The sequence below is a fragment of the Schistocerca gregaria genome, chromosome 3, assembly GCF_023897955.1.
Source record: "Schistocerca gregaria isolate iqSchGreg1 chromosome 3, iqSchGreg1.2, whole genome shotgun sequence".
In the NCBI taxonomy this organism is placed as follows: Eukaryota; Metazoa; Arthropoda; class Insecta; order Orthoptera; family Acrididae; genus Schistocerca; species Schistocerca gregaria.
Window position 1 is genome coordinate 204878479 of NC_064922.1, and position 27950 is coordinate 204906428.

The following is a 27950-nucleotide window of genomic DNA, read 5'->3' on the forward strand; positions in this document are numbered from 1 at the left end:
TGTAAGTACTTTCAAAGTATACTCCAAGAATGCATTATCTAATAAAAATTCTTGACACAACACCACCAGTCGGTCAGTGTTGGTGAGACATACCCAAAATTGAGAACAGATTATGATGATCCAATATGCTTTTGTTCTCACTGTGTGTGGGGAATGATGACCTCAGAAGTTAAGTCTCATAGTGCTCAGAGCCATTTGTCAGTGTGTGTGTGTGTGTGTGTGTGTGTGTGTGTGTGTGTGTGTGTGTGTGTGTGTGTGTGTTGACACATTCTACATGTGAAAGGAAATTGATCTTACATGGAATATATCATTTTCTGTTTTATTTATTGATGTATTCAACATTTGTAGAAAATGGAAAATGAAGAAAAGGTCCTTCATGAGAAAAACAGTAACACTACTGTTGATTCATTCAGTGGTACTGATGAGAATGAGAGTAAAAATCTCCATGGGCAGCACTTCGAAAGTCAGAATGTTGTTCTTCCAGTGTTCAAGCCACCTCATCTTCGTTCAAAGGTAGGTTTTTGCTTTTGTTTGTATCAAAAAAGAAAAGGAGGTTCTTAGAAATGTCCGTAATAGGTATTTCATAGTACAACTTTCTGAATTAAAAATTGACATAGAGATAGAAGTAGAGTGCCTTCATACCATTTGCTGGTAAAGGAACATTAGCTCCTTCACAGGATCAGTTTGAGTTAAAGCTACCCTAGAAATCATAAGTTAATAACCTCAGACTTCAGCATCATGCTAATGGAAGGTCCTTGATAGTATATAAATAATGAAAGGAGTAAATGTATCAACTCAACCATATAGTTGGGGCACTGAGTCATTGATAGGCACATAAACATTTCCTCCTTCAGGGCTAAAAGAATACATGAATATCTGCAAGACCACATTGTGCAAGCAGTGCAGCCAGACTACGACCGAAAGTTTGTATTCAAATAGCATCTAGGTGTAATCTGCAATAACTCACGTGGTGTACTAAACAAGACTGATGGTGTACTAAACAAGACTGATGGTGTACTAAACAAGACTGACACATGGCTGCCTTTCTAGCTCAATTGCTGTCAGCAGCTGAGCCCACAAGTCATGACACTTGGGCCTCTGCTTGTGTTTGTCATTCACCACTAACAGTACCTCCATTTGGACATTTTCCACCTGTTCGACATCAACAGATTTCGTCTTATAGCTTTGGCACATACAGGTGCCACATCTGCATTGGGAAGTGCGAGTTAGATATCTATGCTGAAAACCTTGTCAAGGTCCTAATAGATAGACACTATCCTGCCCAGTTAAACCAAAGCTAATTTCTTGCACTGTTTCACACTGAGACAGCAATAAACCCATTACCACTGAGACTCAGCTTCTGCCTAGTAATCCCCATATTGTCCATCATCACACACCTATAACACTTACCATGCTAAGCCCTTAACTGCATGCCACTCCCTGTGTGCTGGCTGATTTTTTTCTATTTTCAACAGACTTTAAGTAGCTGTAAAGGACGTTTAGTTAGAGATACATAAAAGCTACAGGTATGGTTTAAAACTTTAAGGTTTCAACTTTACATGGGTTAACAGTCATGTGTATGGGGCATATACTGTTTCCAAGAAGTGATGCAGATTTCTCCTCGATTTTGCGAAAATAAGTTTTTATCAAAAATTTATTTTTACTACTTTATTCAATTTAAAGAAGAAATAAATTTTGGAAAGTGATCATTTGACACTGAAAAGACATTTGTTATACCATTTTCACATAAAGCATAGCTACATACACATAAGTTATTTTGCATAGTGAACCACAGTGAGATAAAGCTTGAAGCACGGGGTGACACACAAACCTACGTTACACTCACTTTACTCATAAGACGTATCTTTCCTCCCAGCTTTCCCAGTAATGTTCTTTTGTTTTGCACTACACACTACACAACGTCTTTGTGCTTTCTTTTTCCCTTCTGCCATTTCCACACGGTTCGGAAAATGTTTCTGCGACAATCAAGCAATCGTTGCAGATCCATGAGAATCCTCAATTCTCTCTCCTCTCTGTAACACTAACGCAGTGCAGACCTCCTGTATACACTTAGGAGTGCTCAGTTTCTTCTCATGGATGCAATTGTGCAAAATACAACCATTGGAGACCGCCATAATTATACAGTGGAAGGGAAGCTTTCTCCACCACTTCACTGTTTTGTGATCAAGTGCTCCATATGAAAGATGCTGATCAAAAAGGTCCACACCAGCTTTATGTTTGTTGTAATCCAGCACTGCCACTGGTTTCAACTTCTCATTGCCTTCTCTTGTAGCAACAGGCAACATTGAGGATGTGTGCCTGGTACTTATCATCCATACATCCCTCTTGTCTTTCCATCGCAATACTAACACTTCGTTCTTGCGGCGAAATATTTGTTCACCCTTTTTGAGTTTACCCTCTTTGAGAGCCTTGGGCAATCCTTTTCTGTTTGGTATTACTGTCCCTACAAGACCAGTATTGGCTCTAGCCAGTTCTTCGGCTAGCTGAACACTGGTGTAAAATCTGTCAACATATACAGTGTGGCCCTTACCTTGGAGTGAGCTGAGCAATTGCTTTACCACTGCAGAAGCACTTTTGTCCAGTTTATCGTCTCTTCCGTGGTAAACTTCAAAGTTGTATATGTACCCAGTTTTGGATTCTGCAAGAATGTATAGCTTCATGCCATATTTGTTTGGCTTATTAGCCATATAAACTTTGAAACCTACACACCCTCTGAAAGGACACATACCTTCATCAATGGTTAACGCTTCACCTGGCTGATAACTTTTTTTGAAATTCCTTACCAAATCATCCAGAAGAGGCCTGACCTTATGAAGTCTACTTCACCTTTCTTTTTTTGCTTTGAATTGTCGTTTATGTGGAACATAAACAAAATATTCAGAAATCTGTCCCTTGGCATAATATTGGGGCAAAAATTGCAGCTAACCACTGGATCACTACACCAGTGACTGGCCATACTTGGCCTCTCACTGATTGACGAGTGGAGGACAATAGCCAGAAACGTCTTTGTTTCAGCAATTGTTAGCGTCCTCCACTGCTTGAATCTAGAATTGGGCCCTAATTTGTTTTGTGCTCTCAGTGTGGCCAGCTTCTGTCTAGCATATAGGTTTGTTTGTTCCTTCATAATTGAAATAACCCTGTCATTTATAAAATGAGAACAAAAATCTAAATATTCACTAGACTGACTGAGTCCTACATTATTTAGCACACCATGAGACCCTGTAAATAACAAAATGTTTGATCCACTATAGTCCAGTCATCCTGTGAAATGTCACTCAATCTTGGCTTCTTTCGATGATGAGTGGGGGGCAACACAGGCAGTGGCTCACCTTCATCTGACGACAAATCTGTGTCTGAAATAATACGGAACGTAACAGAAGAAATCGCAACATGAACTGTCTCATTCTGCATCGATTTAGTAAGATGTTAGACTTACCTGGACTATCGTTATTTTCTGGCATTTCGTAATCACTGTCACTATCGAAATCCGAAAAATCATCATCAGTAGGTTCAGCAAGAACTTCTTCAATCATTTTTCGAAGTTTTGCATCCTCATCACTCGCCATTGTGAGTAAAAAGAAGATAAACAAGCTAAAACCAAAATACTAGCACCAAAATCAACGGTAAACAAACGAAAGGACACCACAGAGCACGTAACATATGCGTGAAAAAAACACGTGAATTCGTTCGGAAATATATATGGATATATCGCATTACCTCACTAGGTGCTGCGATCTAGCGCTAATATGATGAACTAAAAGCATTACAGGACCTACAGGTTGTAGCGGGAGCACTAACAATGCGTTTGAAATACTAAAACAATGTGGACTGCGGCGGGACGTAATATTACGGCGGCCGCATTTTTTACGTTTCCGCCCACGACGTAATATTACGGCAACCGTACGGTAAGTGATAAACTCTAGACCACATTTATCTCAGTGGTCTGACCAGATTTGTGACTTTGATTATGTCCTGAGATCGGGAAGTCGAACCCAGCATCCTACCCTTTTCCCTGAAAATACTATTCTGTTGTCCATTTGATCTATACAAACTGCAGTTCACTCCATTGCTGTCCATGCTACCAATTCCGCCCCCTTAAAGATCTTCCACAGATGCAAGATCTGTTCTATACATCCATTCATCAGATCTTAGTGCACTCCAATTACTGACATTTGCTATTCTATTAAAGATAGGGCACGTGTGTACATGTGTGTCGTATATTACCCGGCACAGCAAACTGGTTATCTGACCAGGACGGCAGCAGTATTGTGTAACCTTACATCGAAAAACAGGGAGAGGAGGCAGTATGTAACAGTGTACACTCTGGTAGCCTTACAGATGCAGTGTGGCTGCACACTTCACATCTATACTCTGTTCACCAAAACGAGACACAGACTGTAAACACATAAAGGCACATGACCACAGTGTTGCCATCAAGGGGTAAACAATACAGGGTGCACTTGCACTGAGTGTGGCAGTGTCTGTTGCGATTATAGGTCATTAGTTTGTGATCGGAAAATCTAATTGGAAAGTTCATTACATTTGAAAGACTTTTTGATTATTAGTGTAAGTATCAGTGTTAATGATCACATTCAGTATTCATTGTTTCTGTGCCCACCCAATAGCTAATTTTTTTTTTCTCCCATTAGTATTGTATATGAATAAACTCATAATGTCAACCTCCATGGATACAGCAAGCTAGATTGACAGATCAGTTTTGACTCCACCCATGAAGCAAACAAAGAAGAAATTATTAAGTTCTGCAGAGAATCATGGTTTTTAATGTGTATAAAATGGATTTTTTGTGTCCAGAGCAGTCAGTGACATGTTATGAAAGCAGCTGCACCTACAGGTGTAGGCTGTTCTTCACTGTATCGTGTGATAAGTGAGTACAAGTCTACACACTGTTTGAAGTGTTGCAAGAAAGAAAAATCATGAAAGGACCTTCCATAAAGTATTGACGACTGTGATAGAAATTCAATATGGAGGGAAGTACATGATTTCTTTTTCTGTTACTAATTGCAAACCATAGACAAAGTGGTTGCTGCTGTGAACGAAGATCCAGATCTGTGAAATTTTTGGAGAAATAATGAATTTTTAGTGTGTTCAGCATGGATGCAATAGCATGCTAATAGAGAGGGATGACATCATTTTATGGAGGAAATGTTATGTATGAACCATTAAATTATTGAGAGGTGAATGAAGACACATTCAGAATTTGGACAAGATGTGGTTGAATGCAGAACATACCCAAAGTAATGTCTGGGTAGATAACACCATAAGATCTTCTAAATAAGTGTTTGTCTCGATTATCAACAGGAAACAAGGACCGCCAAGGTAAGGTAAATGGCTGATTATCACACACGTTGAGAGAAAAGCAGGTTTTGTCAAAGGCTGTTTATGGATTTTCAAATCCAAAAAGAGGGGATATTATCATGATATGTGTGCTGATACTTTTGAAAAGTGATTGAAAGATATTCTTCCTTGCCTTCAAGAAAACACAGCTGTTGTTCTTATGCAGGAAAAACTGTTGTTTGAATTTCTCCATACCACTGCGAATTAAACGCTGTCGGGTTAGTTTGAGCCAGAATCAAAGACTATGTTACAGCAAAAATCAGTACATACAAAATGTCTGAAATTAAAGAACTATCAGAACAAGCAGTAAGAACAGTGACTGCAGAAGAGTGGAACAAATGTGTTCGCTATGTGGTGGAAAAAAGTTGAAACTCAAATGTGGAAATTAGACTGCTCATAGAGGAGATAGGTGTATGTTTCTATAAACCTCAATGAAAATAGTCAAGAGTTCAACAGAATGAAATTAGTGTTAGTGTTTCTTTAGCATGATTGTAAATGGTATTTTATTAAAATTGCATGTGTTTGAATCTTCTGTGCCATCTATCAGTTTTGTATGCTTTCTTTCTTTACATTGTAGCCATAGTTAACAATAAATGGTTTCTCGTGAGCAACGCACACTTTGCTGTGATACCAGCCCAGAAGCCAACTGTACAATCTGCATGAAGGATTTTTGACACCCCTTGTTTCATTGGTATGGATGGTAGTCAGTCACGTGAAACTGTTTGTTTCCTCCCAGCTCTCAGTGAATGGACTATGTACAGCAGTACCCTACAGAACATAACCAATAAATGTAGGCAAGCACTTGTGTTTGGTTAAACCTTTAAGATGATATCACTTTGACAAAATTATATGTATGAACCCTCATTTTGTCTATATAAACCACTGTCCTGCGGTGAACACACAGTGTGTACTGGGGCGATCACTCTGTTGTAGAAATAATTCAGAAGCCAAGATCACTTAAATACTGTTTACTGGATAACTGGTTTCAACACACTAAATGTGCCATCATCAGATCTGAATGTAGATTAACATTTATAAACGATTTGGATATAATGATACATGAGGCAGACCAACTGATATGAAATCATTGTCACAAAAAATAAAAACAACTGCTCTCATGGTCATTCTTTTCCATAAGATATGTAAAACTGATGTCACAAGACCAAACTATTTGGTATATTGGCCACTGCTCAACTAACAACGGTCGGTATCACACTCTGCCAACTAGTTACACTTCAAAATTGAAATGTGTTGGTTACCGTTAATTAATAAAAACATCAGTAAAGATACGTCAAAAACTTCTGCAGTAATTTGCATAGGCAAAATATGATTTCAGTTTTGAAATAGTGTGATCAAACAGAATCGTTTTATTTACATCACAATACCTTTTGTTCAGTTTTTATTTTGGTATTTTTTTATTGATTTTTGTTTTATATGTTTTTAGCCCTTCCAATCCCTTTCAACCTGGTACAATCAGTGTATTATAAAGATGGTTTGTGACGGACTGTCACTGTCATTTGATGCACTGAACTATATTTATAATTAGTCATCAGCATAACTTTAATTTATATGATATTTAATTTTACTTATAAGACACACCATAATTCTGATGTAAGGATTGTTTGACACTATGGGAATTACTTAACAAGTCACTAGAATAAATGAAGTGACCTGTGCTGAAGGAGGGCCATGGCACTTAGGCAGTTGTGGTGATAGTCTTAAAGACATAGAGTTCTCTGCCTCTTTGAACAGTGCGGAGAGATATCGACAAATTTCAGCAGATGCCTGGACAGCCACATGTATTTGTGTGTTTCCAAGAGGACATTTTGTTCTTTTTGTCTGGGGTAAAGGGGCAACAATGAATCACTGTGGCACCAAGATGCTTCGATATATTAATTTAATATTATTGTTTATGTGCAGTACAATAATAAACCAACTTTATTTCAAGTTGTCGTTCATTATTTATGAAGTTAATAACACCTCAGCCATCATATGAAGCCATGGACTTGCAGTCCTTGGTAACAAATGTCTAAAAGATAAGTATATCCACAAGAGTTTTGGATCTGAGAATTACGTTATTAGTGGGGGTCCTTAAAAATAAACTGTAAGTAGATCTCAGTACCTTGAATGAAAGCCCACTAGAATTAATAGGTTTAGGGTAAGATACTGGGTACTTTAAACCTCATCAACATTCAATCTGTTCAGTGATCCCCATTGTTGACTTGATGCCCATGTCAGAGCATGTATTCTGGGTTTGAAGTACAGTTCTGTGTAACATAAGATATGAAGTTCTACCAAAGTTAGTATTTAATTATTGCTCATAACATGACTGAAACTGCTGCCAAGTAATACATTTATCCACATCATCAAGGCATTTATACTGTGTACACTTGGTTGGTTTTCCTGTGGGTTGAATACTTCATTTCCACTCATCGCAGCTTAGTATCCTATCTGCCCTAATTTGCGGACCGCAGACTAGCTCACCTTTAACATTTTGCCTTGCATGTTGAGTCACATTTTCTGCCTGTACTGTTAGTGCTTTCTTCTTTTCATCACCAATAATTCTGTTTACAGCAAGCTTCTGTCTGGAAGCAGCACACACTACTTTAAATCGATCCTATCTGTACCTAGTAATAGGACGAAGTTGGTTTCCACTATTGCCAGGTATACATATTCCTTTTTACCAAATGCACTGCAGTTGTTTCAGCTTCCTGTGTAGATACAGCAGTCATAAACTTGAGCACCCCATTTATGAATGTGATGTACACCACAGCATGACTGTCTAGAAAAGCTGCATCAACTTCTAGGAACTGAACAAGTGGCTAGCACTTCTACTCATGCCGACCTGTATTCTCTTTACCTAGGTCTAAGCTGTTCCATCTCCTTGGCTGCCCCCGTTCCATTGCCTTGCCTTTGCTCTCTCTCTCTTCCATTCATTTTCCACTCTGCTCCTCACCTGTCCGGTCTCCCCAATCCCCCCCCCCCCCCCCTCTCTCTCTCTCTCTCTCTCTCTCTCTCTCTCTCTCTCTCTCTCTCTCTCTCTCTCTCTCTCTCTCTCTCTACTCTTGTCTCACCTCTCCTGATTCTCAGTATCTTAAAACATCCTGTCAGTACCACACATTATTCCATCCCCTCTCCTTTCTTAACAGATGCAGAGAGATTAAAAGTTTTCAGTTATTGGTACTATGCCATTCTTGAGGTTGAATGTTTCAGTCCGTCACACAGCTGGCACATTTTTTGTAAGAAGCCAAAACAGCAGATCATAAGATTAGGCAGGAATGACACGGGATCATTACTCAAGAACTTTAAACATTGGAGAGAGAGAGAGAGAGAGAGAGAGAGAGAGAGAGAGAAGTATTTAATGTAATACGAATCCACAATACAAATTTGTAACTGATGGATATATATTCCCTGTGTGCTCTAATTTATTGCTTGTGATTTATTTCAGTATAGTGGGTAATTGTTATTGCTATACATCATAAGTTCTGTGGCTGAATATATGTCAAGTGAATTTATAAAGGGAATATAATTGCTTTTCATGATCAACTGTTTATGTCTGTGTTATTGAAGCATGTGATTTTCTTTCAGAAACCTCTTAAGCATATAGAAATAAAAGAAGTAATTGTTAGTAGTCTTATTGAAGATAAAAAGGTACCACAGGTTGTTAGTGAAGACAATACTTGCATGAATACAATCCCTCAGACTGAAAACCAGGGCAAAGATAATATACAAGAAGAGAAACTGCATCCGCAAAAGAGAGCTGACGATTTGAATGAAGGAGCTGACATGCAGCTTCCTCCTGTTCCAGCGTCATCTGTGCAGTTCATAAGTGCCTGGAATACAGTTAAAAGGAGGCCAGGACAAAGATTTCTTTATTTGAAGGTATGTTTCATGGAGGCTGATTTATAGTATTTGACAGCATATAATTGAAGATTCTAATCTGTAGTGAAAACTGTAGTGGAGTTGACTTGGACACATGGTAGGAATGATAAAATAAATTTATATACAAAGAAGTATCATTTTTGGCGATAGGATTATGAACAAGATAAACACCAAATTCACTTAATTTTAGGTGTTGTATGCATTATGGGTCTTCTTTTTCTCTTTCTTTTTCATATCTGTAACTCTGTGTACCCAGGAATCAGTTGAACCAATAAATACTGGACATCAGCTTTGCCTGTGAAGTAATGATGATAATAAGTAGAGATGATACAAGTACAAACAGAAAGAGAACAGGACACTGATGTTTGTTTTTTATTTGTATTATTTTTTGGATTGTATGGAGACCTAATTGTTACGGCCCACAGTACAAAGGTTTACTTTTTTATTCATGTTTGACTACATTTACAGACTGAACTGACTTGATGTCTCCATTCTGAAACCTCACTCAGTTATTAGATTTCCATTTCATCTTAAATTAGTTATCACTTTTGATGATTTACACAGAGCCGGCTGCGGTGGCCATGCGGTTCTAGGCACTCCAGTCTGGAACCACGAGACTGCTACAGTCGCAGGTTCAAATCCTGCCTCGGGCATGGATGTGTGTTATGTCCTTAGGTTAGTTAGGTTTAAGTAGCTCTAAGTTCTAGGGGACTGATGACCTCAGAAGTTAAGTCCCTTAGTGCTCAGAGCCATTTGAACCATTTGATTTACACAGAGAACTCCATAAATAACTCTGCTCAGCACATTGTCTCACAGGGGAACACTAAGTGAAAATTAGTTTCCATCAAAGTTATTGTTACATCATGACACTCACAATTGCTTTCTCTGAGACTGTTAATTCAGAGGCTTCATCTGATAACTCACACCTGAAACCTGTAGCTGTTGTGGAACTCAGCACATAGTTGCCATTGGATCTGTCACATCACCCTGTGACTCAGACTGTGCATTTTGGAGTTTTCTCTATCAGAATCAATAATAATAATAATAATAATAATAATAATAATAATAATAATAATGTATCATGGATCTGGTGGTGAAATTGTGTCAACTCACTTTTTTCTTTTATATACAGGGTGTACAACTTTGCTTCTGCCATTTTTTTCCCCAACATATCAGGCTTTAATGAAACAAATTGGTTACACATGTATCATTCAAAGTATTTTCCATCATTGGCCACTACTTTCTCCCATCTTTCGGGCAGTGTATGAATCCTGCGTCAAAAAAACTGTTCATCTTTTGAAGCGATCCACGAATTGATCCGATTTTTGACTTCTTCATGAGATCGGAAATGTTGGTCAGCCAGGCCATGCACCATTGATCTAAACAGGTGAGAGTCAGAGGGAGCAATGTCTGGAGAATATGACGGGTGGGGTAGGACTTTCCATTTTAACATTTCCAAGTAAGTTTTACCTCTTTTTGCAACATGGGGTCGTTGTCGTGCTGCAAAATCTCTTTATTGTGCCTCTCACTGTATTGCGGCCATTGTCTTTTAATGCTATGCTCAAACGCATTAATTGTGTTCAATAACGAGCACCTGTGATTGTTTAATTGGTTTTAACACTTCATATACACGACATCGAGCTGATCCCATGAAATGCAAAGCATGATCTTGAAGCTGTGAATATTCGGTTTGGCCGTCAAAATTGAAGAATGGACGAGATATCCCTATGATTTTTTGCGTTTAGGGTTATCATAATGAACCCATTTTTCATCCCCGCTCACAATGTGATGTAGAAATCGCTTCCGTTTTTGCCTCTGTAGCAACTGTTCACACACACACACACCAACATCTCTTGGTTTCAGTTCATTCCCACTAATTGTGCGAATTCTTCTACAGTTTGACGCCAGTCTTCACTCAGCAATGTCTCCAATTCTGCATCTTCAAAAACACTCTCTCTTCCACCACTATGCCAGTCTACGACGTTAAAATCATCGTTCTTGAAGTGTTGAAACCACTCACGACACATTCTTTCACTAATAGTAGCCTTACCATACATACTTGAGAGCATTCGATGAGACTCAGCCCCTGTTTTCTTCATATTGAAACAAAACAGTAACACCTCCCACAAATGACAAGAATTAGGCTCGTAAACTGACATTTTCAATCAAGAACAACTTTTGCAGACACAAATCGACTAATGTTTGAATGAGGCTATATTGACCGAGGTCCAAGCTAACTGCCTGATGTCTGCGATCAGTTTCTTTCAACTGCTACTTACCGTCGTCGCCACCTATCGACAAATGGTGGAAGCAAAGTTGTACACCTTGTACAAAAGAATCTTAGGGTCTGTACCTTTGCATACTAATCTATAGAGTAGCCTGAGACCCAGGTTAGCTTGAAGGGTAACAAGTTGGTTGAGAGGTGCCAGAATGGTATCAAAAGCTTCAGTTAACCCAAACCCAACATTGTAAGTACAAGATGTGCTGTAGACATTGTATATTTTTAAACACTTGGACTTTGAGTGATTAAAGTGTAAATGTTACTACATTGCAATCACACTGTGCTTCTGTTTGCTCCCTTTCAAAGATGGTTTCCAGCCCCCAGTAAATTTGAATTAGAAATATCAAATCGAGCATTCATAACAGATTGTTTATTAGATAATGAAGGTTAGTGGCCCACAGGAAGGGGACTACTGAACAGAAAGAAGTGATAAACAGAAACATTTGCTGTGTGATGATAACCAATGCATTATTAAATTGTAATAAAATATAGTTCCTTGAAGTTCATCAGTCATCATTATGCATTCTATGATAACATACCAGTCACTCGAACAGTGAGAGAGTAGTTAAGTGACATAGCAAAACACCCCTTCCAAGTATGAAGAATATCAGATTGCAAGAGAGTAAACTGAAATCTCAGTACTATTTGAACTAAGAAACTGCATCAAAATAAAAGATGAATGTGGAGTGAAACATGAGAAGTTAATTTTAAAAAGTAATCAGGAGAAGGGGACTATCAAGTAAATAAGAAGACGAAAAGAGAAACAAAACAAAAAATGTTGAACAGGGACAAATGTAGTTTAATATTTACCACTGTAACACAATTGTCCTGAGGTCAAATTACACCTTAAACGAAAGCATTTCAGGCATTAATTTCACCACTATAACCAAAAAATTAGCTGCATAACAAAACAAATGTATACTAAATAGGCACGACATAAAAGCAAAGAGTTTGGTTTTTTAGGCTGTAGAGTAGATAATGGGATGCTATGCAGTAAAACATTATTCAGTGCTTCACCAATATCATTTTGTGTGTGTGTGTGTGTGTGTGTGTGTGTGTGTGTGTGTGTGTGTGTGTGTGTGTGTGTGTGCGCGCGCGCGCGCATGCAACAAGATTTCATGCTCTGATGACGTTTGTGAACTGCCTGACAGCAAATCCCTGGTGACAAAATACCAAGTATTTTCCGTGAGTCAATGGAGAGCAATATGTTGAGTGAGATAATAACAACACTGGCAGAAGATTTTCTTCAACACAAAGCTGCTGTGTACCCTTACCTTAAAGGGCTGTCAGAAGTGAAAAGATTTGGAGCTCTGACAATGTTCCTATCAAAGAGTGACAAATCAGGTATGCATACATAAATTTTTCACCGATAATCCCAAAACTCCATATGGCATGGCTTTCATGTAACAAAAACTGTAATTTACCATTAAGAGGTCCTGTTAACGAGAAGTAATAGTGTGCTTGAGAATTTTTCAGTAGTTAATATTTCATCTAAAATTAATGTACTCTGTTACAAGTGCCTGAATAGGAAGGATTAGAATGCCACTTGGCTTGAGGTATTTCTAGTGAGCTGTAAATTTTATTATCCTCACAGCCCCTCTTATCGATTTTTCTTTCTTTCTTTTATAGGTTTCCATATTCTAGGAGATAATACTTACTAACAGATCACATTAACCCATCAGAAAGAGTAATGAATATTTGTTGAAAATAATATCTTTGTGTTGCTGTTTGACTGCATTACAATTATTGCAAATTCATGTCATATTAGAAACATAGTAGACTATGGGAGCATGCAGCTGTTGCTATATTGTTGGAATACAGTTCTCTCAGACCTGACTAAGGAAGTGTATTGCCGTGCAAAGTTTCTACTAACAACTACTACATGGCACTTTTGAGAGGTGGCATTAGTTTTGTTTTACAGTTTGGTATTGTTGAAGTAGTGGAAGCTCAGAAAGTGGTAAAGTAGTTTGTTTGTAGTTGACGTTCAAAGAAACAGTGTTGTGAAAAACTGGAAAAGTCGTTGATTTTTACCATTTTCATAAAGTTCTTACTCAACAACAGTACCTCTAATTGCTTAGTATAAATTTATTCAACCTTCGGAAAAGACCATATACAGTTGTTTGGCACAATTTTGTCATAGCCAAGTGTCCATTAATGATGATTTTCTTGGAGATCAACCAAGATTCGAAATCTGTAATTATGTTTTAAGTTTCTGGGCCTCATTTTCAATGATGTGCTGAGTTTATTGCCACAACTGAAGCATCTAAGTGCGTGCTATCTCAAAACACTCAGTGTTTTAAAGTTATTAGTCAAAGAACATGGGGTGCAGACAAAATGCAGGGGAATTAGGATCAGCCTCATTCCTCTGTGCAGAGGCTGGTGAGATGCTGCTGCCATCAGGTAGCAACTCGTAGTTATGCAACGAATCTATAGAATTTGTAGTGTTCCTTGTAATGACACAATTTCACATTACTTGCTCCGCACTTGAATCTGCACTTGGCAACATGGATGTATAAGTCCTATCATAAGTCTTGAGTGTGCTGTCATGCAGTAACATGGCTAATTCTGTAGTGTAAATACCTCATCATTATCATTCCAGCTGTTAATCTATTGTTATGTCTGATCCTGTTGGAGTTTTAATGACTTTCCACCTCCTCCACACATGTTATGCAAATATTATCAATAAATTTTAAGTCAAAATAGATTTGGGCATCTGAAATACACTCCTGGAAATGGAAAAGAGAACACATTGACACCGGTGTGTCAGACCCACCATACTTGCTCCGGACACTGCGAGAGGGCTGTACAAGCAATGATCACACGCACGGCACAGCGGACACACCAGGAACCGCGGTGTTAGCCGTCGAATGGTGCTAGCTGCGCTGCGTTTGTGGACTGCCGGCGTCAGTGTCAGCCAGTTTGCCGTGGCATACGGAGCTCCATCGCAGTCTTTAACACTGGTAGCATGCCGCGACAGTGTGGACGTGAACCGTATGTGCAGTTGACAGACTTTGAGCGAGGGCGTATAGTGGGCATGCGGGAGGCCGGGTGGACGTACCGCCGAATTGCTCAACACGTGGGGGTGAGGTCTCCACAGTACATCGATGTTGTCGTCAGTGGTCGGCGGAAGGTGCACGAGCCCGTCGACCTGGGACCGGACCGCAGCGACGCACAGATGCACGCCAAGACCATAGGATCCTACGCAGTGCCGTAGGGGACCGCACCGCCACTTCCCAGCAAATTAGGGACACTGTTGCTCCTGGGGTATCGGCGAGGACCATTCGCAACCGTCTCCATGAAGCTGGGCTACGGTCCCGCACACCGTTAGGCCGTCTTCCGCTCACGCCCCAACATCGTGCAGCCCGCCTCCAGTGGTGTCGCGACAGGCGAATGGAGACGTGTCATCTTCAGCGATGAGAGTCGTTTATGCCTTGGTGCCAATGATGGTCGTATGCGTGTTTGGCGCCGTGCAGGTGAGCGCCACAATCAGGACTGCATACGACCGAGGCACACAGGGCCAACACCCGGCATCATGGTGTGGGGAGCGATCTCCTACACTGGCCGTACACCTTTGGTGATCGTCGAGGGGTTGCTGAATAGTGCACGGTACATCCAAACCGTCATCGAACCCATCGTTCTACCATTCCTAGACCGGCAAGGGAACTAACTGGTCCAACAGGACAATGCACGTCCGCATGTATCCCGTGCCACCCAACGTGCTCTAGAAGGTGTAAGTCAAGTACCCTGGCCAGCAAGATGTCCGGATCTGTCCCCCATTGAGCATGTTTGGGACTGGATGAAGCGTCGTCTCACGCGGTCTGCACGTCCAGTACGAACGCTGGTCCAACTGAGGCACCAGGTGGAAATGGCATGGCAAGCCGTTCCACAGGACTACATCCAGCATCTCTACGATCGTCTCCATGGGAGAATAGCAGCCTGCATTGCTGCGAAAGGTGGATATACACTGTACTAGTGCCGACATTGTGCATGCTCTGTTGCCTGTGTCTATGTGCCTGTGGTTCTGTCAGTGTGATCATGTGATGTATCTGACCCCAGGAATGTGTCAATAAAGTTTCCCCTTCCTGGGACAATGAATTCACGGTGTTCTTATTTCAATTTCCAGGAGTGTAGTATTTTAAACCCTGAAGTATAGTCAGCATATCACAGCAGTACATGCAGAAGCAACAAGACCAATGTGTATCTAATTATTGTAGGTAAAACACATTGTTTCCAAAACTTTCTACAAGCTGCGCATACTTCATGGACTGGATAGGAAAAATAGTTCTGTTTTTGCAAAACTACACTTTCCCCCCCCCCCCCCCCCCCCCCCCTAGGTTCAATGCTTCTCTCCCCTAAATTCAGTGCTGTTTTTTTTTCTCTTTATTCTGTGTTTATTTCTGTAAAATATTGTGTTTTTGTCAAATTCAGTGGATCCCCCTCCCGCTCCCCAAATTCTATTTGTCAAAGTCAGTTTTGTTATTCCCCAAATTAAGTACTTTCATCATATTTGGCATTGTTTTGTGCCACTTATGAATATTAGTAAACCGCTGTCCTCATATCGTAATTTTTTTTATTACACCTTGCACTATGTATCAAATGTTGCTAATTTTTCATTTTTTTCTCAAAACTGATAGATTCATGTTATTTTTCATGGTAGTGTTTTCATAAAGTTTTCCTGCCCTGTTCATGGCGCATATCAAATGGTGAACCTCTTGAAGTAAGGTCAGTATTGTTTAGGTTCAGTGAATGTGGGTTAAGGTTAGTCAGTGCTGATAGTTTTAATTATTATTATTATTATTGTTGTTGTTGTTGTTGTTGTAAACTTCTAACATAGTTTGTCAGCCATTGATGTGACAGTAAAATATTGTGTGTCACAGGGAATTGGGAAGTTGGTCTAACAATCAGATAGCAGGGATGGTGCAAACCTCCATTTCAGTGGTTAATTAAAACTTTTGTGGCTCAGACTGCGTCAGCACTTATTTTCGCAACAGCCCATTGCAAGTACTGTAAATGACATCCACTGTGTTCCAGTGTAATTATAATAATTAAAAGTGAAAAAAATATTTGTGAAATTTGTTTTTATATCAAAAAACACATTAGAAGTGCGTCAGCCTCAAAATTCGTTAAGAGGCTGTAAAATGCACCACTACATCTATAAATAGTGACGTGCAGCAAGCCGTGAAGCATTCCCTTCCAATCAAATTGATCCATAATTGACAGCTACAGAAACTCTGCAATCTATTACCATTACACCATCACATGCTAACAATGGAAAAGAGAATATCAAAACGCATAGGTAATATTTCGTTGCTTCTCTGCAGCAGGATTCAATAGTTCTAGTGTAACAGCTTAATAACATGGCACTTGAAGCTTAGATTTTAATTTATTTGAGTAATGCATGAGACAAATACAATAAATCTATTCATCTAATCAGTCCACACAAAATGAATTCTAAACAAACAAGCAGACAGTGACAGGTGGTGTCCCTCCAGTGTCTGCCATGTACATTTTCATAACATAACAACAAATTCTTAAGTATTTCTCATCATTGGAAAATTGTCACAGTGAACTTTTTTAAGTTTTCCAAATAGCAATTTGTGCAATTTTTTATTCATTCAGTATTACTACAGTTTTTATGAAATTTAGACTTTTATGTGTTCTTTTTTTACATTAACCATAGCTCACATTTCTCAACAATGGAAAATCCAGCATGGAATGTAACAATATTATGTAAAGGATAGTTGCTACTCACCATATAGTGGATATGCTGAGACGCAAATAATCACAAGAGAAAGACTGTCAGAAAATAAGCTCTTGTCCAACAAGGCCTTCATCACAGATGGTACACACACATGTACAACTTACACAAGTGACAGCAGTCTCTGGCTGCTGGCTGCTGATGCCACACTGTGAGCAGCAGTGTATGACGGAAGAACCAAATGGGTGGTGGGTGTGAGGCGTAGCCTGGGGCTGCGAGGTGGAGAGATAGCAGGGTAGGGGGATGAGGGGCAGTAAAGTGCTGCTTGTGATAGCGTACTAGGTGGAGAGAGGGTTGGACAGCTGGGTGCAGTTGGGAGGTTAGATGGAAGGTGGGGGAGCTTAGCAGAAAAGGAGAGAGGTAGAGAGACTGTGGGTGCATTGGTGGACTAGAGGACTGTGTAGTGCTGGAATGGGAATAGGGAAGGGGCTAGAGGGTAAGGACAAAGAGTAATGAAGGTTGAGACCAGAAGGCTTACAGGAACGTAGGATATATCGCAGGGAGAGTTTGCACCTGTGCAGTTCAGAAAAGCTGGTGTTGTTGGGAAGGATGCAGATGGCACAAGCTGTGAAGCTGTCATTGAAATGAAGAACATAGTGTTGGCTGACGTGCCCAGTAATTGGGTGGCCCAGTCGTTTATTGGCTACAGTTCGTCGGTGGCAGACAGCTTGTTGGTTGTCATGCCCACGTAGAATGCAGCACAATGGTTGGATGACAGAAACGTTGACCAAAAGCTCATTTTCTGACACTGTTTACTGTCTATCTGCAACTCAGCATCTCCCCTGCATAGTGAGTAGCAACTGTCCTTTTTATAATATTGTTATATCTTACATTTCTGTTACATTCATTTCTACTGTTTTTGAACTTTAAAACTGGACCACATTTATTCAGTAAATCTAAGTCATAATTTGTTCTTCTTTTTTATTTACATCATAATTTGTTCACATATATGTTTTTTAACTGCTTGTTTTTGTCACAGTAGAATAAATACTAATTTAGAAACAGTGAACCATATATTATTATTATTATTATTATTATTATTATTATTATTATTATTATTATTATTATTATTATTTTAATTAATTCCAATGCAAAAAAATAATTTCTCAGCTTCTAAATTAGACTGTTATATGTTCATTATTCTTTCACCTGACTTTACGTTCTTGCTTCATACGGTACGTCAGAGAACAGGTATCGAATGATTCAATCACACAGTAACACAACAGCACACCAATGATTATGCATGCATAATTTTCTATCAGACCAACAGTGACAAGTATTCTATATTATTCTTCACCCTACAGTGCAATGACTGTTCATAAATAGACCATGAGTAACAAGGCCATTTGGGATTCACTTGAAACAGAAGCTAATAACTTCGTGTATAACTGTTTTATTGTTCTTTACTGAGGTTGGAGTCATCAGTAGCTCTAGTTGGTCAGGGGGTATATTATTGAAACTTCCCTAATGATTAAAACTGAAAGCTCGACTGAGACTCAAAACTTCTATCCATGTAGCTGTGTGAAGTGAACTCCTGATCAATTAAGCTTATCCTGACACCTCTCCACCCTATAATGCACTCACATTTGGGAGGACGGCGGTTCAATCCCGCGTCCGGCCATCATGATTTAGGTTTTCCGTGATTTCCCTAAATCGCTCCAGGCAAATGCCGGGATGGTTCCTTTGAAAGGGCACGGCCGACTTCCTTCCCCATCCTTCCCTAATTCGATGAGACCCCGATGACCTCGCTGTCTGGTCTCCTTCCCCAAATAACCAAACCGAACCCTATGATGCAAAGCAAGAAATCTGCAGGCTACATTATTGCAGAACTGTCTGAGTCTCTTGATTCAGATGCCACTCAGCTCTGTACCAAAAGTCTCCTATCAGTCCTGTTGATAACGCTAAATATGGTGAGCTCCACCTTTGTCTTGCAAACAAAAGTGGCTATCTTTACGACCTCAGATAACTACTGGAAATCAGAGATAATCTCTTCTGAATCAAAGCAAGTCACATAATTAGTTGGGGCATTAGCCACAATGTGTTTTTGAAACTTCAGGGAAATAGAGCCACAGATGAAGCACCTAAGGATGTCTTCATGGAAAATGTTGTGACTTAAGGTGCCATCAGCCTTCATGCAATCATTTTTGTTTTGAGACTCAGCACATTAAGAAACTACATGTGGTCTGTGGAGGTAATGATTGAGCTGCGACGTTCATTGTCCTGGCCAATGAGTCATGTGAAGTAAAGTTAATGTACCTCAGGGTAGGACATTACACTCCATCCTCCAGTGGAAACGCCACCTGTGTGTGTGTGTGTGTGTGTGTGTGTGTGTGTGTGTGTGTGTGTGTTTCCTACGATTTGCACTTGTCACATTTTAACTGTATGTGCTTTGTATTGTTACAAGGGGAAATGTTGGTTCACCAGCTGACCTATCTGCCCATTCTTTTTTCTAGTAGTAATATCAGAATTTTCATTTTCTGACAGGAATATTTATTTTTGTGTCCAAATTAAAATTGTTGACTTGGTTTAGCTTCCGTGATCGCAAACTCTTAGGTGTCTTTATTTTATATTAATTGCACTAAAAACAAGGGACATATGTTGGAAAATAAACTATATTACATACTTGCAGAATGTTTGAAAGTTTTCCTATTGTCTGCACAAGGAAATAGTACTACCGGCAAGTCCATTTCTCCAGAATGAAATGCTTAAAAAATATTTGTAGTCGTTCAACTATGGAATCCCTCGCTGTTTGTCTGTGGGTTGGATTAAATACAAATATGTTTCAGAAAATCATGTGAAAATGGCTCCCCAATTACTAGTACAGTAGTAAGCGCGAAATAAAGGGCTATTTTAATCCAGACATTGTAGCAAAATTCAGACTATTTTATTTAAGTTTGATCACTGCCACGCATTTAGTAATGTTATCATTATGCCGTCCGGTGACACCTCAGTAATGTCGCACTTGAAATAGCGGTCAGCAGCCAGGAACACCACAGTGGTGTTGCGCGCGAAATTGTAGTCAACAGCCAGTGACACCACAGTGGTGTCGTGAGCATAGTATCATGCAGTGGCCAGCGACAGCACTTGAGTATCTTTCGCATTCTGTTGGTGTAACAATAAGTTACACATGTCATCAAGTTTTCTGTTTTTATAAGTACATGTGCCCTTTCATCATGGCAGACGAAAGAGACAATACAATTATTTACAATGAAGTGCGGACGTCTTGTCTGACGTTCCAGACGACTTGGCCAGTTAGGAAGAAGACATTAGATATCAAAAAAATAAAAGTGAATCAGAACCGTTGGAAGATAGTGAAATAAGTTCAAGAAGAATGTGGCGAATGCTAAGGTTTGCCAACTGATTCGGATGAAACAGACGAAGAAGACAGTGCACAGGGGTCAGAGTTTGATTTACCGACGACCAATAATATATTTGAAGGATCTCCAGGTCCAAACATATTCCCAAAGATACACAGAGCATTGAGGCTATTGTAGAACTATATATTTGGAATGATCTATTTGAATATATCAGCAACAAAACCATGGAGTACTACAGTTGAAATTGCAGTAGAAGGAAACTGGATTAAAAAAAAGCCAAATATGTCAATGTTACGGGACCCGGACTTAGAAAATGGTTTGGGCTTGCTGTCCTTATGGGAATTTGTAAAAAAAGTGAGGATCGATGATTATTGGTCAATGGATCTGTTGGTAGACACACCGATATTTCACAAAATGATGTCCCACAACCGATTCAGACAAATATCATTTTTATATTTTTCTGTCACAATAATAAATCAGATAATGCCAACCAGCTCTTCAAAGTGCAGTTCATAATTAATTATTGTTTCCAAAAAGTTTAAAGAAACTTTTAATCTAAATCAAAACACCTCAATTGGTGAAAGAATGATACCATGGCATGGACGGTTAAATTTTAAAGTGTAGAATCTGTCAAAAATTATATGGCATACTCATTTGGATGCTATGTGATTAGAGTGCGGGATACATTTCCTCATTCAAGATATGTCCCGGCGCTGGACAACCTTTAGCAAAAATAGTGATGGAACTATTGACACTTTATTATGGAAAGTGGCATCACCTCTACATGGATAATAATTATAATGGTGTAGAACTTGTAGAGAAGTTACTTGGAAAGAAAATTCAAGTTTGTGGAATGATACGGCAAAACAGAGGATTTCCGAAAAAATTAAAGCACGCAAAAGCCAATTTTTTTGAAGCTTGTCGTCAACCGAAAGGTGAAGTACTCGCACAGGTATGGAGAGCTCCGAAAACTAAACCAATATGAATGATCTCTACAATATATAATGCCATTTTGACTGACACTCCAAGAACACATAGAAGAACCAATTACACAATTTAAAAAAGAAAACCTGAAATACATGAAAGGAGTGGATTGGGCAGACCAATATTTGAGTTATTACCCTGTATACAAAAAACAATAAAATGGTCAAAAAAGGTTTGCATATACCTCTTTAATTGCACTTTATTTAATGCATTCCGTACATGCCAATATTTCAATACAGAACACAAGAGTCTCAAATTTCACAATTTTTTTATTGAAAGTGTCTGATAAGCGGATAAAAGACCATTTACCTGCTGCTGAGGAAAACTTGGAGGTTGCCACTACATCGCTTCATCATGATCCGGCTGATAGACTTTCTGGTCACATAAAACAACACCAACTAATACTTATTTCTGAAATGAATAAAGGAAAACTAAGAAACTGCCATTTATGTTCCAAAAACAAAAAAAGAACAACAACAAACATAATGTGCAAGTCTTGTGGAGTTGCGTCATATCTTGGAGACAATTTGCTGCATTCACAAGAAAGAGAAATACTAAGTACCAAAGACAATGAAAATAAACAAATTTGTGTGGGGGGGGGGGGGGGGAAATTTGTGTTTATTTACATACGTACATCGGCAAAGTTTCATGAAACTAGAGGAACAGGGCTGAGAACTTATGAGAATTAATTATGAGGTTAGTAAAACTTGACAACTTACAATCTCCGGACAATGTCAAGAACGTCCAGTGACAAGACAAGTAATCCAAATTAGTGCTGCCGGCACCAACCGAATAAATTTGTACGAGACCTGCGGACGGCAAAGTGCGACACCACTGTGGTGTCACCAGACAGCAAAGTGTTAATACTGAAACTCATGAATGCATTACTGTTTAAGATTTTGTAATCAGAATGTGAAGTGTGTCTTGACTTCTGACAGTTTCTAATGGTGTCTTATTCTGACAGGATTGGAGAAACTGCTGGTCTCTTGTGAGATAAATAAGGAATGCACTGCAGAAGAAGCAGCTAATCTCAGAAACAAATATGAACTGTGAAAGATTTCGCTTTTAGAATGAGAGGTCAGAGAGAGAGAGAGAGAGAGAGAGAGAGAGAGAGAGAGAGAGAGAGAGAGAGAGAGAGAGGCATGTGAATAAATAGACTGTGAAGTTTGGTGTTTCAGTAACATGTAAATAAGTTTGTACGCCATGTGTTTCTTTGTATTTGTGAAGTAAATCACTTTGTTACATAATGTCTTTTCATCACAAGAATTTTCTCAACCATTTAGTATAATGCTGACAGAAAATTGTGAAACTTTATGACTAAAATCTCAGCACTTTCTTTTTTTTAATGCGTTACATGTAATGTACAAATTATTTATTGTGAGAAAGGGAAGCAGTTCAAATTTTAATCAGAACACTTGGATTATTTGGTTGGTACTCTGTAGCACAGCATATGTTTTAACATTAATCTTACTGGAGCCTTCCCCAATGCATTATGTGTCACAAAGTGGTCATGGAACTGACAAGGGATTTAGTAACTAAATCCACTTTCCCTTCTTCCCTTTCTTTCCCCTCTCTCCTCCCTGATGAAGGAACATTTATTCCGAAAGCTAGGAGCTTAAATTTTCGGTTGTTTTTTGTGTCTCTATCGGCTGTACTGAGCTGAGGTAAGTACTGGCCAGCCCCTCTATCTCTTTGTTAGTAATTGTTTCACATCTTTATATGAGATTTTCCATTAATTATTTAGATCACCTATATGGTCCACATTCTTCATTGTTTTGTCCCTTTTGTTAGCTATCACTTACATCTGTCATCTAAACACTTTCTCTTCTTCAGTGTTTTATTTTTGTCACCAACTGTGCTAGTTTCATTTGCCTCCTATTGTCTTGTTCGGTTTATAGTCCACTTCTCTTTTTCTATTTATTGATTTATTTATTTAACATTCCATTATTTAACATTCCATAGTTTTAACGTTCGTTATTCGCTGTTTTCCAGCCAACAATCACTGCCAACAATCTCTTCCACACCTATCAGTATCATCCAATTCCGTCGATTTCGTGTTGCTGGTGATATTTTCGTGCCATTGCCTATCTTTCTCTGCCACAGGAAACATTTTTTGGAACATTTCTGCGCCACCCGCGAACCTTTTTGCGTCACGCGCGATCTTTTTTGCGTCACGCGCGATCTTTTTTGCGTCACGCGCGATCTTTTTTGCGTCACGCGCGATCTTTTTTGCGTCACACGCGACCTTTTTTTCGCTACTCGCTATCTCTGTTTTTGAGCAGCGTGTGTTCTTTTTCCCCTGATCTGGACATACCTGCTTGGTCTGGTCAACTTTTTCCGTATTTTTCTTATTCGGTGGTCTTTCTTTGGTATTTAACGTTACCAACACAATTTCTTTCTTTCTCGCCTTTCCTTCCGTGTTTTATTCCTTCTTATGATTACTATTCTAACTTTAGTTATTTAATTTCCCTACCCACCAGTTACCCACTATGTACCCTAATCCTATACCACATTATTTACATTCATTCCGGAAACATGCATTTACCGTAGCCAAACTGCAATCCCACATACTTTTCCTCCGTTCCTGCTTAACCTTTGGAATTACCCCTAAAGGACTTACCTTAAAAGTTCCCATCTCTGGGTGCAATTCCTCCTTCCACCAATCTCTCCTGGACTTCCAGAACCTTCAATCCTTAGCCCTTACCCAACTTGTCCTGAACCTCTACACTACTTCATGTAACCACCACTCCCAACAGCTCCTATCTCTCTTCAAAGTCCTCCACCTCTCAAACCCTTGCTTGGAGAACACACTCAGGAACATCATCCTAGAAGCCAGCCGCAAACTTGAGTCCCATGCCACACACCACCTGAAAAAACTATCCACAGTGCTAGTGCAACACCTAAGAAGTGGGGTCCCTCTCCCTATCCCTCACAAACACCAACCACAACAGAACCGTCAACAAACCCCCCTCATAGCCAACAAACCTAGCCTAGCCACCCTACTCAATCTCCCCATCCCAGCACATACCCCACACAGACCAAATCTCAACTATAACCACAGTCAAATGCCACATATCACCAACTCCAATTCAGTTCTAAACCTCTCATCCAGATCCCTCTCTCCTCAAGAGACATCTGTTCTATCAAAAGGCTTAACCTTTAGCCCCACACCTAAATTCAACCACACTGCCCTGGTTAAAGATCTCCTCTCTTTCACCCGGAACCTCAACTGGAAATATCACTTCACCACCCAAACACAGCCCCCAAATACTAGACCCAGTGTTGAACCTTGTTTAGAACAGTTCCGACCGCCTTCTCAAAGGGATCCTCCTCCCCTCCCCCAAAACCATCCCTTGCAGACGTTTCAGGAATTCCTCACATCCAGTGTTGCCTCCCAGTCCTTCTTGAAGAACATTCCGACAACCCCCAACATCACCCCAGCTGAATCCCGTGCCATTAAACAGCTGAAAACAGACCGCTCTATTGTAATCCTTCCGGCGGATAAAGGCTCCACAACTGTGGTACTTGACCGTGTGGAGTATGTGGCAGAAGGACTGCGTCAACTCTCCGACACCTCAACCTACAAAGCTGTTACCCTGGATCCCATTCCCTCCATTCAGACTGAGCTGCAGAAAATCCTAAAAATCCAAGGTCCCTCACAAGGCCTCACAATGGCTTCCATAGACTTACTCACTCCACCTGAGCCACGTACCCCTACCTTCTACCTATTACCCAAAATCCACAAAGAGAACCATCCTGGCCGTCCCATTGTAGCAGGCTTCAAAGCCCCAACAGAACGTATCTCAGCTCTGGTAGACCAACACCTCCAACCTATCACCTGCAGGCTCCCATCCTACATCAAGGACACAAACCACTTCCTAGAACGCCTCAAATCCATTCCCACTCCTCTCCCACCTGAAACCTTTCTTGTCACCATAGATGCTACATCCCTTTACACAAACATCCCACACACCCATGGTCTCTCTGCCCTTGAGCACTACCTCTCCCAACGCCCACCCGAAGATCTTCCAAAAACCTCATTCCTTATCACACTTACCAACTTCATCCTCACCCATAATTACTTCACTTTTGAAGGCCAGACCTACAAACAAATCAGGGGAACTGCCATGGGAACCAGGATGGCTCCATCCTATGCCAACCTCTTCATGGGCCGCATGGAGGAGGCTTTCCTGAAGACCCAACAGCTGCTTCCCCTGGCCTGGTATAGGTTTATAGATGACATCTTTGTGGTCTGGACTCATGGTGAAGAAACACTCCTTAATTTTCTCCATAACCTCAACTCCTTTTCGAATCTGAATTTCACCTGGTCCTTCTCCAAAACCAAAGCCACCTTCCTGGATGTTGACCTTCATCTTGTTGAAGCTCACATCCACACCTCTGTCCATATCAAACCCACCAACAAACAACAGTACCTTCACTTTGATAGCTGCCATCCATTCCACATCAAACGCTCCCTTCCCTACAGCCTAGGTATTCGTGGCAAACGTATCTGCTCCAGTGACGAATCCCTCAACAATTACACCAATAACCTGACCAGTGCTTTCCTCTCCCGCAACTATCCTGCAGACCTTGTCCACAAACAGATCTCCCGAGCAATACATTCCTCCCCGTCCAACAACAATATTCCTAGCCTCAGACCACACAGAAGCATCCCCCTTGTCACCCAATATTATCCTGGCCTCGAATACATCAATAAATTACTCCGCCAGGGATATGACTTTCTCAAGTCAACCCCTGAAATGAGATCATCCCTTGACAAAATTCTCCCCACACCACCCAGAGTTGCCTTTCGTCGTCCCCCTAACCTCCGTAACATCCTTGTTAAACCCTGCAATATTCCCAGACTACCTTCTCTACCCAGCGGTTCCTACCCCTGTAACCGACCCCGCTGCAAAACCTGCCCCATGCATCCCCCCACAACCACCTACTCCAGCCCCGCTACTAGGAAAACATACACAATTCAAGGAAGGGCCACGTGTGAGACTACACATGTCATTTATCAGCTGACATGCCTGCACTGCACAGCCTTTTACATCGGTATGACAACAACTAAACTGGCTGAGCGCATGAACGGACACAGACGAACTGTCCGCCTAGGAGATGTCCAATACCCAGTAGCGGAGCATGCCCTCCAGCATAATTCTAGGGACCTAGGAACCTGCTACACTGTACGTGCCATTTGGCTTCTCCCACCCAACACCAGTCCCTCTGAACTGCGGAGATGGGAACTTGCACTCCAGCACATCCTTTCATCCCGCCATCCCCCTGGACTAAACCTACGTTAAACAACCTCACTCCCATTTACTTTTCAGTCTTCTCCTCTTTCCCTTTCCTCTTTAGCCATTCATGCATCTTTCCATCCTACATCTTTATACTATACACCTCTTTACTTCTGTATGCATCCTCTTTGGCTTGAAGCTGGCACAGTACCTGCAGTAGAATATCTTTGGCTTCCCTCTGACAACCATGCCTCCATCCTTGCTACCTTCCCTGTTTTCCTTTCCCTGTTGCTTCATAACCTGGGTTGTGAGTAACTAAATCCACTTTCCCTTCTTCCCTTTCTTTCCCCTCTCTCCTCCCTGATGAAGGAACATTTATTCCGAAAGCTAGGAGCTTAAATTTTCGGTTGTTTTTTGTGTCTCTATCGGCTGTACTGAGCTGAGGTAAGTACTGGCCAGCCCCTCTATCTCTTTGTTAGTAATTGTTTCACAACATTGATATTTATGAGATCTAATACACTTCCAGAAAGTAAAGAAAGTTGAGAAACTAGGTTGCACATCTGAATAGTTCAGAAAGATTTCCTGCTCTTTAGCTGGTGCCTTGTATGGTGCAGTGCTTTGGCATGTCAACCAAAGTTCACAGAAAATAAAAAAATACCCACAGAGACACTGTATATATACTATTACTGCTAACAACATTCCATGAGTTTCAGAATATCTTTTGACTCCATTTTCATCACAATGGACTGCATTACATTACTTGTAATATGATTTTAGGATGCCACACACAACATTTCATATGTTCACATTGATGTCATTTACCATTTATCCCCATAGCTTGTGAATTTTTGGCAATGTTTTTGACACCTGTTTCCAAAACCTGCTGAATCATTCCTAATAACTGAATAACCAGTCAGTGAAATTGTGAATGCATGATTGTATCTGCAGTTAAGTATGAACATCCTGAAGACTTGCTTGATTAAGTACAGGGTGATTCAAAAAGAATACCACAACTTTAAAAATGTGTATTTAATGAAAGAAACATAATATAACCTTCTGTTATACATCATTAAAAAGAGTATTTAAAAAGGGTTTTTTTTCCACTCAAAAAC

The 27950-nt window shown here is 40.1% G+C and overlaps 1 protein-coding gene across 5 annotated transcripts in view; it reads left to right on the forward strand.

The window, feature by feature from the left end:
• Positions 1-22845, forward strand: part of LOC126354036 (RNA polymerase II-associated protein 3-like) — a 105445-nt gene extending 82600 nt beyond the window's left edge. For all 5 annotated transcript variants that reach the window (XM_050003376.1, XM_050003375.1, XM_050003373.1 and 2 more), the window contains 4 exons: positions 349-513; positions 8965-9258; positions 12691-12883; positions 22563-22845. In XM_050003376.1, coding sequence (XP_049859333.1) covers positions 349-513; positions 8965-9258; positions 12691-12883; positions 22563-22651 — 741 coding nt within the window. In that variant the 3' untranslated portion in view covers positions 22652-22845. The remainder of the gene's footprint in view (positions 1-348; positions 514-8964; positions 9259-12690; positions 12884-22562) is intronic.
• Positions 22846-27950: the final 5105 nt, after the last annotated feature.